The sequence below is a fragment of the Hyposmocoma kahamanoa genome, unplaced genomic scaffold, assembly GCF_003589595.1.
Source record: "Hyposmocoma kahamanoa isolate Upper Pololo Valley unplaced genomic scaffold, ASM358959v1 100021, whole genome shotgun sequence".
Classification (NCBI taxonomy): domain Eukaryota; kingdom Metazoa; phylum Arthropoda; class Insecta; order Lepidoptera; family Cosmopterigidae; genus Hyposmocoma; species Hyposmocoma kahamanoa.
The window spans coordinates 9271122-9283231 of NW_020653200.1; the positions used below are offsets into that span (position 1 = coordinate 9271122).

The 12110-nt window shown below is 36.0% G+C and overlaps 1 protein-coding gene across 3 annotated transcripts in view; it reads right to left on the minus strand.

The window, feature by feature from the left end:
* The window catches only part of LOC113227999 (protein furry), a 118268-nt gene that overhangs the window by 29072 nt on the left and 77086 nt on the right, over window positions 1–12110 (minus strand). For 2 of the 3 annotated variants that reach the window (XM_026461135.1, XM_026461117.1), the window contains 8 exons: window positions 8126–8317; window positions 7043–7134; window positions 5277–5400; window positions 3485–3681; window positions 2525–2641; window positions 1299–1468; window positions 823–918; window positions 482–676 (listed from right to left, as the gene is read on the minus strand). In XM_026461135.1, coding sequence (XP_026316920.1) covers window positions 482–676; window positions 823–918; window positions 1299–1468; window positions 2525–2641; window positions 3485–3681; window positions 5277–5400; window positions 7043–7134; window positions 8126–8317 — 1183 coding nt within the window. The remainder of the gene's footprint in view (window positions 1–481; window positions 677–822; window positions 919–1298; window positions 1469–2524; window positions 2642–3484; window positions 3682–5276; window positions 5401–7042; window positions 7135–8125; window positions 8318–12110) is intronic. The other variant, XM_026461126.1, reaches the window with a different exon arrangement.

A 12110-nucleotide genomic window follows, 5' to 3' on the forward strand; every position in this document is an offset into this window, starting at 1 on the left:
TTCCGATATATATATATATTACTACTGAAATGTATGAATTTCGGGAACTGGGTAAGATCTTGGTATCTTTTATTACAAAGTCTGATTTTGCTGCTCTATTTTCCTTTGAGTATAATCAAGGCAATTTTTTTGTGTGTGTAGGTATATTATTTTAAATAAACAAGTTTTAAAAACAATTTGCGTCTGTGAAATTGCAAAACGCTAAATAAGAATGAATGAATGAAATATTCTTTATTGCTCATAAAATTACACTTAAAATACAATACAGTAACTTAGGAATAACGATAATGTGCAAGAGGCGGTCTTATAGCTATGTAGCAATTTGTTCCAGGCAACCTTGGGATACAAATTTGGGATATGCAAAAAGGGCGTAACCAAAGAATATCATAATAAGTACAATACATCATAATTATTTATAAATTCGTATACGTAGATAAAAATATATAGAAATATTAGACTTAATAATATATGACTTATTTACCTTTAGCTGTAATATCTTCATACTGCCAGAGAGGCATGTGGGTGGGTCTGTTTGCAAGGAAATGTACGAGGGACTTAATCACATCCGCGACGGGAACTTCTGTGGGTTCAGTTTCAGGCATGGGCTCCGGGATCGTCTCTGCATCCGCTTCACCAGTCACAATCACCGGTAAGGATGGGTAGTTATCGCCTTCACCTATGCGTAACACATATTTGAAGAAGAAACTAAAACTGTAATATATCTTGAGCAACGACGTTATTTGGTTTCGGCTCTAAAATTCGTATTTGGAAAAACTATTTGAAAAGAATATAATGTAAGTATAAAAAGAACTACAACTATACCTTCAGGAGTAACTTGAGGATCTGAGCTGAGGGAGCGCGCGTGATGCCGTGGTGAGTGAGAACATTGCAGGTGGCTGTCAAAGGCTGCATCTGGTTCTACGCAAAATGAAAAAGAAATCAGTAATTAAGCTCATTTAGAATAACAAATCACACAGGAATTGTCGCAATCCATACGCGTAGTTCCAAAAGTCGTAGCAAAAACTGGGCGAGGTACATAGCGGCGTGTTTTTTTAACTAAATGGACTTGCTCTGACCACTCCCTAGCTCCAGGGCAAAGATAAGGGTCTACGATAGGTGATATATACAGCCGAACTTTAAAGGAATTAGTCGACGTAAGAGCTATACGCAAAACGACTTACTCCCTAAAATATATTCTATTGCGCCTAACCATTACAGATACAGATCGCATGTTCCTTTTTGGGGAGGCTTTTCTGCAAACACTAGCTGAATTATAGTAGTGCGTTAGTTGTAGGTACCAGTAAAATTATGAGGTACTAAAGGGAGGGCTGGCGACGGGATACCAAGGCCGAGCTGCGCGGAGCGACTGGCAAGCAAGACTCGCGCCACGGTCAAATGGTCGTGGTGAGCCGCCACCGCGACCAGCAGATTCAGCAACAGCTGACGGCAGTGCTGGTGGACGATCCATCTACAAACAGGTAATTTATGATACGAGTACTGTTATTGAACCATAAATAACAAAGACAGTGGCCGGTCGTAACTAATTCATAGTTCTCCGATGGCCAAAATGCCAAATAGTAATTTTTACTACAGAGCGTTTTAAAAAGTACAAATACAAATAATCTCAGTACGGAGTACTAAAAAAACCGACCTCAAAAGTCATTCATCCCCTAGTTTGCCACCTTTAGAGGTGGAATATTTTATTCAAATTTAAATGGGACTACATCTGAGGTACCCTCTTTCCAATAAAAAAGAATCATCAAAATCGGTTCAAAAATTCAAAATGTGAAAAAAACCGGAGTTATCGTGTAACGCAATGCTCGTAAAAATATTTTTTTTTTAAGATGGAGTAAAATGACAGTTTATTGTGCAAAAGTGTTACTCGCTTTCAAGCGGTTACCTATCAGTAGTCCGAAATGACATTTTCCAGAAATAAAGTTTGGTCGTTCTTAACCTCGAAAGTAATTTTGAGAGGAAAATGTTTTTTGTTTTAAACCTAACTTAACCAAACCTAATAGTGTCTTTGCGATAAACATTCAACATATCATGAAAGAATAACTGTTTCGGTATAATTCGGTTTTCGTTGTAATGAAAATTCGAATAAACGTTATTTCGGACAAAAAAATTTTCGACTTTATGATAGGTTACCCGTACAAGCAGCTAGTTATTGCAGTCCACAAATATTCTTTCGATTATCTACTGAATGTTGGTAACGCTTATGCAATAAATAGTCGAATTTGTTTATTTCGTATCATCATCATAATTCATCCGATTGCTGGGCGTCCGGTAGGTTTTGAATTTGGATTATCAATCTTTGTAAGTTCATACAATAAGTGCATATAAGGAGTATATATTATATATTAGTAGTATATTTTTTCATATTTGTTTTTATTTACACACAAATTGTACATCTGCAAACATCGTTCCATGGCCTACGGGTCCGACAGATAATTAGCACGGTAACTATAATTCGGTCAAGAAAGCTTTGTTACAAGCTAAAAAATAAACTACATTAAGGGCGTACCTTGTGTGGTCCATTCCCAGGAACACGATGTGAAGCATTAGAGGAACGTGGATAGACCAGTCAAGCTCGACCCCGTCCAGTACTACGTCGCATAGAAGCATTACTGCTACATTGCATCTGTCATTTAAAAAACGTATGTATTGCGTCAATATGCACTGTTCATTTGTAGATAAAAATTAGAATGAACGCTATAAATTTGTAAAATTAAACGCGCCTTATGGTTTTTGTAATAAAATGTTGCTCCTCATCAGCACAAAAACATCAATATAGGATTATTCGAGAGTCAATACAAGTATAAAATTTTTGTTATTCAGTCATCAACAAGGTACGAGTATCTGTCGAAGGTCTATATATACCTTTAGACTAACATTAAATAACGAACGAGCATTAAAATAACACTCCCTTGGCATCATCGAGTATATAACCAGAAATAGAGACGAAATGTCATTTAATTTGTTTGAAAACTATTCTGCCATATCATTACTGTGACAACTGCGGTCCGATTGGCTAGCCCGAGTTTGAAACAATTGACGGGTGTCGTCAATTGTTTCACTTCAAATCGACCAGTTAACGTGAGCTTTGCTATAACGAAAAAAATTGCAAAATTACATGTTTAATATTTAATTACCGATGAAATGTGATTCCGTTTGTTTTGTAATTAGATGTTTTGCTGTTTTTCCTACACCACCGAATAGAACAGTACGGCATTGTTAGAGATATTATCTTTATTACAATAAATACAGAATTATTTTTGGAATATACAGAGACGTACACACAGGTCAGTAGTTGGCCTGTCTATATTTCAGAGCAAACGAGACTTGATATTTATAAGAGCTGTATCGCTAATGTGTTACCAGGAATATATAGGCAATTATTTCGTCTCTATTTCTGGTTATGTACTCGATGCTTGGCATTCACGCTGAAGATCACGTGGCTTACTTAATTTATGTACATTAATACCTATGGAAACCAGAGACGGGTTGGCTGGTGTCCGGGAGATACTCGGAGAGCTTGGCGAAGAAGCCTCCGTATTCGGGCATTGGCAGCGGTCGTGGCTGCGGAACGTCAACTCGAGTTTCCTGTGGCGTCTGCGGCGCATTGCCGCCCGGACCCGTTGGCGTCACCGCTGCATCGGGACACAGTCCCGTCTGCATAAACTAATACATTTAAGGTCCATATATTGCTAGCAATATCCAGAATTCGTAATCAAAGGAACTATTTTCAGGATAAGGAGCCGATTTTTTTTAAGATGATTAACATTGTTCTCGATATGCTGAAAAGTGTTACGTTTCAGATTCGGTTAGAGTATAGTTCCAATCATTATATACCACGAGCAAAATAATGTTACTGCAGGTTACTTGTTAATTTACGAGTAAAGAGACAGATACGTATTTTTTATTTTTAGCATTATATACTAGGTTCTACTTAATTTTCTAGTAATGGTTTTAATAGTCTAAATTATTATTTCTTTCATCAAATAAAATCCACACTCTTTTTTCTCTCTGAAACGAATCAACTTTTCAAGAAATCACACAAGAATAAAAGCTGTCGGGAATGGCACTATTTATCATATAAAAATAATGAGCTCGCGATATCAGAAATTGTTACTGTGCGTCGGAATGTTCTGATCACTATGAAGTTTGGTTATGCATGAAGTGGAGAATGTTTTTTTAAGCAATTATCATTAAATTGTTTATTGATCCGTCCAAAGAGTGGTCCAGCGGGAAAATATTAAGCAGCAAGGTCAACTTGAGGAAAAACAGTACAACACAGATTTTTATGGGGATTCCATTAAGTCGAGGAGGGAAGGGAAATAAATTTCAATTTCGAGAAGACCCATTTAACGGTCACCCATGTTAGCTGAATGTATAAAATAAGATTAACGCTTATTTTGATTAAAAGACAATGTCGCTAAGGTTTATGACAAAAATCCCATTGTGTTATTTCAATTATTTTTTATACTTTACATATTGATTATACGTTATATTGTTATGATCAGTTATTTGAGACCTAGAAGGTCAAAGACAAGTAAATAACGCAGTTAGCGGCAAGCATGCACAGTCTTGCTAGTCTTGCTCCATCGACAAGAGCAGTGGCGATCGCCTAACACATTCGACAAGTTTTACGCCGCTGAAATATTTCTACTTTGAATACGGGATACAATATTTATAAGTAATAATTATTTGTTCTGTTCATTTTGTATATCTACTTCACTAATCGCTGTGCCTTAATGAGTACCTATTAGTGTTAATTTGAAATACAAACGTAAACGATTACCACAAATAATCGGTGAAATGCGGATTACATGCAACAGTAGTTTTTCTTATTTTGTTTTTTTCACAACATGTACAAATGTTTGTGTTATTTTTCCCATACCACTTGTTACTATCCGCGAAAACCTTATTCGAGATCTATATTGCTAATTAGGCCTATTGAGTTTATTATAAAAAGTTCACCTGCAATAACCTGCAATGCAAGTTAAGCGTGTGGGCGCTCCGACAATTGCCGCCGGGAGTGGGGTGGAGGGGATCGTTGGGGGCTAATCGCGATGACGTAAGTGATGCTGTGGCACCCTGCAGATCTCGAATTAGGTTTCGGCGTCCAATAACTAAGTTTCTGATAAAGAATTATACTAACATATTCCGCGGGATTTGACACATAAAGTTCTGTGCTTATTCAAACTATAGAATTGTAAAAACATGTATATATTTGAGTTGTCTACAACAGTTTAAAGAAGGGATCTATAATTTACCGGCGTGGCATCGCCATCGGATGGTGGCGCGGGGTCTTCATCAGCGGGCGGCGTGGGGCACGGCGGTGCCGAGGTGCGCTTGTCCTGCGATCGACTCCCGGGTGTTTCAGGTGCCTTCGCGGCGCTGATACGTGTGCGAAATATTACACTCGTATTAGGACATGTCTCCAAAACCATCAGAAACCATTTGTTATAAACTACTTCACTTTTATAACTTTTATAGTATAAAAAAACAATATAGTACATATGTACATAATATACTAGACAAAATCATAGAATTTTAGTAATAATTCTCATATCCTTATAATACTCAAGGTTTTAACGCTATAGTGTAATAGAAAATGTGTTTACCACGAAAAGTTTCACAACGCTACTTATAAAAAAAACTTCAAATTGTAAACGTGTGGAAAGAAATTCTACTCGTGGCTGTACGCGTGGTTGGTACTTGAAAACCGTTATAAATGTACAAACCATTAAAAAAATAGATTGTGGAGGCTAGCGTAACAATGATTGTGTATAATAACACATACACAGTGATTAAAAAAATAGGAACGGGAAATGTACCTTCAGACATGAATATTTGCGATAACTGTGTTGAATTTACAGTGCAAAGCGTAAAAGTTACAATTTTTGGCGTGGAATTGGGGGTAGTACGGTCTGTCCGTGCGCCGCATAAGATCGTACCACCTCCTATGACTATTATATTATTATATAAGCTATTTTATTTATAAATACAGTCAGTGTATCGTTGATTAACAGTAATGACTGTGACTCGTAATATTGATCCCAAAAATTTGTATGCAATTCCACGACCAAATATTTTCCAAAATTTCTTTTAATAATAACTTGTCCTTTTTATCTAAAAAGTAATTTGAAACTTCGTTTCTGGTCAGGCTTAACCGTGAAACTCGTACGTCTATCTACATATATCATCAGGCACTCGCCACGCAAGCAGTAAGTTAACAGTCGTACCTAGAATACCCACTAAATTTGAAGTAATTTCCCCTAAAGAATGATTTACGCCCAGGCTGTCCTTAAGCGCCAGGACGTTATTTACCGTAAATAAAAAATGTTTTTCTTTTATGTCCATTAAGTTTTAACAGAGCATTGAATAGACCGCGGTTTTATGGAAGATTATTTTCAATATCCTCAATCATAAAACCTTATTTTTGACCTTCAGAAGACATTTTATGCGATTTTCGAGGAAAGAACAATTACTGTACATTTCATATTGAATTTGATCAATAAATTGTTAACTTTTTGTGCAAGAAAAATACGCAGACGATCATGATAATATCAAAGATAAGTAAGGGTTTCCTCAAGTGTATGATTAAAGTAAAGATACGCAAGAAAAGTCAAATATTAAGAGAGATTATAATATCCAAATTCCATAATATATATCCATATTTATATATTAATGTATTATATAAAATATTATTAGACTCTTGTACCACACTATATATAATGTAATAGCAAGCTAATATTATATTGTAAGAAAGCCTTGTGAAACCTCATATGGAAAGCAAAAAATAGCCTAAAGACGGTGATGAAATGACTGTGCCATAAAAAAGAAAATTTAAATATTGATATTCCTTAAGGTTTACTACATAATGTATACAGGCATAGGTAAATAAATATAAAGCTATTTTTTGTTGGGTAAGTTAAAGGAAAATTAGATGAACGGCGTCTTAATACGTCACGTGTTATACGAAAACATCTTTTTTCACATTAAGGACCCCTCAATAAATACATGCCGTGGTACTGACCTGGATTTGGCAGGATCTTCTCCGCTATGTCTCTTTGTATGTATGGTTCCCTTTTCTACTGGCGCGAGTTCGCCGGTACGTCCAGTCGCATCCTTCATGAACAGGGGATCAGACAACTTTTCAGAAAATACTTAAAATCAACCATAATGGATACAGACACAAAATGTTGTTTTTAAACAAAGCTTTTCAATTTTTAAAACTACGTTTAAATATGATTAGAAGTAATTGCTGTGCAATCGGCACTAGTTGTCAACTCGAAATGAGTAACGTAATTTGTAAGTAAAGAAGCTGGACGTGTGCACTTGCCACTTGCGAGATATTTTCGTACTGACTGAGTAGTCTTTAATCTAAAATTTCAGCAGTTTTTAAAAACGCGATGTAACACGCGGACTGTGAGTACGGTCATATTTCTTTGCTTATATTATATTAAGTTTCGTGGAGTGTTTCTTTGCTTAACAGATTGAAAATATAACAATTTTAAGATTATTCTCATTGAAGTAAAAATTATACGCTAAGTTTCAAAAACAAAATTATTAATTTTCTTGGTGTGGGCACATAATATTGCTTATTTATTCAAGGTCTGAATCGTGTTGTGCGTTCTAGTTAAGAAAAAAAATTCATTAACTGTTTCTTTTTTTTTGTTCCGTTTAGAATTGTTTTTATAATTGTTGACACTTTTTGTATGCGGTGCTCACTTCTAAATTAGTTACGCAACTAGTCTATTGTTTATTATCTTTAAGGTAAATAGTATTCAATATACCAACTACTTGACAAATTTTAAATAACCTAAAGTGATTTTATGAATATCAGTTGAAATATGCTTATTGTTAAGCTTTGTATAATGAATTTATAGCTTAAAATATGCCATTATTGAAAGGTTTATAAACAACAACAAAGTTATAACTAATCGAAAACCTCTTGATAATTATCACAAACAATTTATGAAGGTAAATATATACTGTGCGAATGATCAGTCTGTGCTTTCTTCCTACACGTACATAAAATCAGGCCAATATTTTATATTTGACACAATCTTGATTGTGTTTTTGGACCTATAAATGCTTTTAAATAAGAAGTGAATACCTGTGAGCCTGTGCCAGGGCCATCGCTGTGTCCTGATGTGGCTTTCCGCATTGATGTGAGTCGGTAGAAGGGCGGAGTCTCCGTGCGCTCGATGAGGCAATTCAGCGTCTCCACGGTTTGAAGCTCGGTCATCATTTCATCCAGCAATCGCTCGGGCCGTGACCGCGCCAGGTACAACACCACGCGTTTCGCCTGTCCATTTAGGGTTACATTACGCTATCGGCATTTTACATTTACCGGCGCCGCAAGGGGTAAATAAATAAGTAAATACTCTGTACCTCTGCCGTCAATATCGTTGGCGAAAATTTATTACCATTTGTTAGTACTAATTTTTTAGTTTATTGGTTTACTTGCAGTTATTATAATGAACTATAAATTCAATTTGGTGAAGTTCTTATCTAAATTTCACAATTACTTATGAGTGCACACAGCTTGCAAAACAACGTAAAATGTAACTTATATACAATTTAAGAACAGCAAATTAAATTAAAAAAAAAAAGAAAAAGTAATACAAACAAAAACAATGAATACAAGTAACAAGGGTCTCGAATAGCATCAAACTAGATGTGGGTAAAAAAAAACAATTAAATTTTAACATAATACTAATGCGAAATTTGTGCAGCGACTGACAAAATATATAGCAAATGTCACTGTGCTTATTATTTAACCTGCAGAGCCTTGGGATACAGGATTTTAAAGCCCAGAACGATCTTACGGAATGATGAACTTTTTAATATTCCACTAACAGAATTTAATGCGGATTGTCACGAAGCGAAAACAATGATACGGCCTCATCTCATGCTCACATTACGATCACATATACTTTTCATCACCGCACCTACATAGACATACATAGACAATTTATCCATGCTGTTTTACGACAATATTACATTATATAAAAAATATTCAAACTTATATTTAAAGTAAGTAGACATGTATAAAGATACATACATACGTTTGACTTAATCGATTTAAGGATACGTTGATAACCTCGGCGGACCGCTTAGTGTGCTTTAAGGCTCGGGTTTGATTCCCGATAGGATTAATTTTCGAATTGAAAGCTAAAGTGCTAAGCTAAGCTAAATTGGTTCCGGTGTAAGTATTCTGATGAAATTGCAATGGCAAATATTTAATCGAAAGTTTTCATCGTTTTTTTATATTTTGTTTCGTATTTCCTGTTGCGTACTTTAATATTTACACATAATATATATTTTTTACAACTTAACACAAGGAAGAGCGAAGGTTTACTTGAAGGACACACATAAGATTTACAGTAAAGATAAATCCTTCTCAAAATTTTATTGGTACGGTAGACGAATTAAATTAAGACCATCCAGACGTTGCGGAATTTAAAAAAAACTAACTTCTACTGACAAAAATAACTTCAACATCTACCTATTTATTTAGATTTTATAATAATAATTGTAAAACACAAGGAAAATTGGGTCACAGCAATTCGTATACCGTTTATAAGATTTTCGGTATCTTGAGTAAAATTTATGGGTAAGTGTAATCGTCGCGCTCTGGCAAGATGGTACGATTTAGTATCCCCGGACCAGTTACGACACTAACAAATTAAATTTGTGAGAGATTCAAAACACTTAGAGGCTATTCAAAACGAAGCACCTAGAAGACGTGATACTTAAGACGGTACATCGCTAATTTGACAATACGTACGTTTATTTTTCGTCAATGTATTTTCAATATCACCCCGGGATTTAAGGCTCAATTTATATTGCGGCGCATATTTGTAACGATATTGTACATAGCATAACGATCTTTATGGTCAATTGTGTAACGTACAAAACAGACACGAGCCAAAATCATCGCGGAATGCGCGAGAATTCCACGGAGGATTTTGGCTTCCATTCCGTTCCGTCGCAATATAAATTGAGCCTTAGTCGAATCTAGCGATACCTCCTCCGAGCCGAGGAGGTAGACTTAATTTTTTGTTTTTATATTACCGAGGTCTGAAAATAATTTCGCACGCGAGTAACAGCTTTCATGACACTGGTTTAGCGTTAGCAAATGTGCAATCAACATATTTTATCCCTAGATTACAAACAAGTTACAAAAGAACAATAAGTGTCAGATAACCATACAAGTTACCCAGCCATGAACTAGGGAATTCCCTGTACTATGACTATCAAAGAAACGGAATTGTTTCTGGGGCTCTACCAAGAACATCCAGACCAGAACCGATTTAGAAAAATTCATTTCCCAAATTGGTCGTACTGGGAATTGAACCTGGGACCTCCTCATCCAGCGCTGACAGTGCAAACCGTTGAACCACCGAGGTTAAATAACGTAAGTAGACTACTTTTACGAAAAATGGTCTCCTAGGTAGTGAATACCCGAGTTGAAATATAAATCTTATATAAAGACGTAAAAGTTGACCTTAACTTCAAAAAAACTTTTCCATTATAAAATAATACAAAAACAATCTGGTAAAAAGAACTTTGAATAAATAAATTTAGACTAAAAAAAAAAAGATTCTACTTACTATCAGGAAAGTAACATGAGTTCCAAGCTTTCAAAAGGTAAGCTCAATGGTTTGTTTCATTTATTTAAGCCGCTAAAATCATGAATGTCACTTTGTATTGCTTCGAATTTGAAAGGAGTATAAAATAATACTCACCCTTATTCCAACATTCACAACCAACAATTTTGTGTAAATCTCATTATTATTCTTGAAGTCAATGTTTAAAAACTGACGTAATTAACGTCTAAGTTGTAAAAGAAAGTTTCTTATTGTAACTTAATTTACTTATAGCGTTGTACCAATGTAATATTGATTAAAAAGCTTCACAGTACTTGTTTGAGCTGTGGTGTAATCAACAAAATTCCTTCGCGTCTATTCTTCACAAAACGTAAGTATGCAAAAGAATATTAATTTCTACGAAACGCCTAGGAATAGTCTCGTCGTGACGTAGTATTAAACATTTCGTCGCTTTCATGACAAACTACGCTATCTACAAAGGGATACTTCTGCGTAGCTTGTTCTGCTGATATTTCGAATATTAATAAAAGACAATTTGCACGGTTTTAGAATATGAACATTTAATATATTTTTGTTACAATTTTTTTATTTATTTATTTATTTATTTTTATTTATTTATTTATTTCAGGCAACTAGGACCCATAGATACATACCTTACAGACTAACATACATATAATATAACAATAATATAATAAAACAATAACAGAAATATTAAATAAATACCTTACGGACTAATCATAAATACAATATAACATGATAATATACATATAACACTATTTATTTACACGTATGTACTTCGACGTGTGACGCAACGTGAGTGTCCGGTAGCCGTCCTCGGAAACGCCGGTATATGACACCCTTCGGCCAAAAGTCTTCTCTCATGAAGGTCGACAGGTGTTGAGTTGGTACTCGCACCACAAATGAATTAAAATTCACGTTGTGGCGCGACTCCAACCGCTCGACCCTCAGGTTTGCATTGGCCTTCACTCGCATGTACTCCACAATATCCGCAGACTTGGTGGAGTAATGAAGACGCGACACGTATAACAACGTCGTCGGTACCGCTGGACGCAATAAATGATTCGGGCCAGTCAGGGCGGTGCCACTAAGGTTTCGGCTGATGTTCTTCTTTTTCTTTTCCACCTTCCGAAAGCCGTCCTCGTCGCACTGATCAACTCGTCTCGGTGGTACTGACGACGCAGCTCCAGATACGAGTTTCTTTTTCAGTTTTCCCTTCATTGGTTGCCTGGGTTGTGGTTGTGGAGTACTGGGTCGGGCAGCGGCAACAGCTGCGTAATCACGTGAAGGGGTCGTCTCCGGCGGGGCGGGGTGCGGGGAAACGCGCGCGGCAACAGCGCCAGAGGTCGGTGACACATGCATGTCAGCCGACTTAAAACTGCTGAAAGAAGCATTTTGCGCCCCGCGACAAGTGTTCACGTTGCAGGCCTCAGGTGACCTACTTACCGAAGCCGCACTACTAAGTAA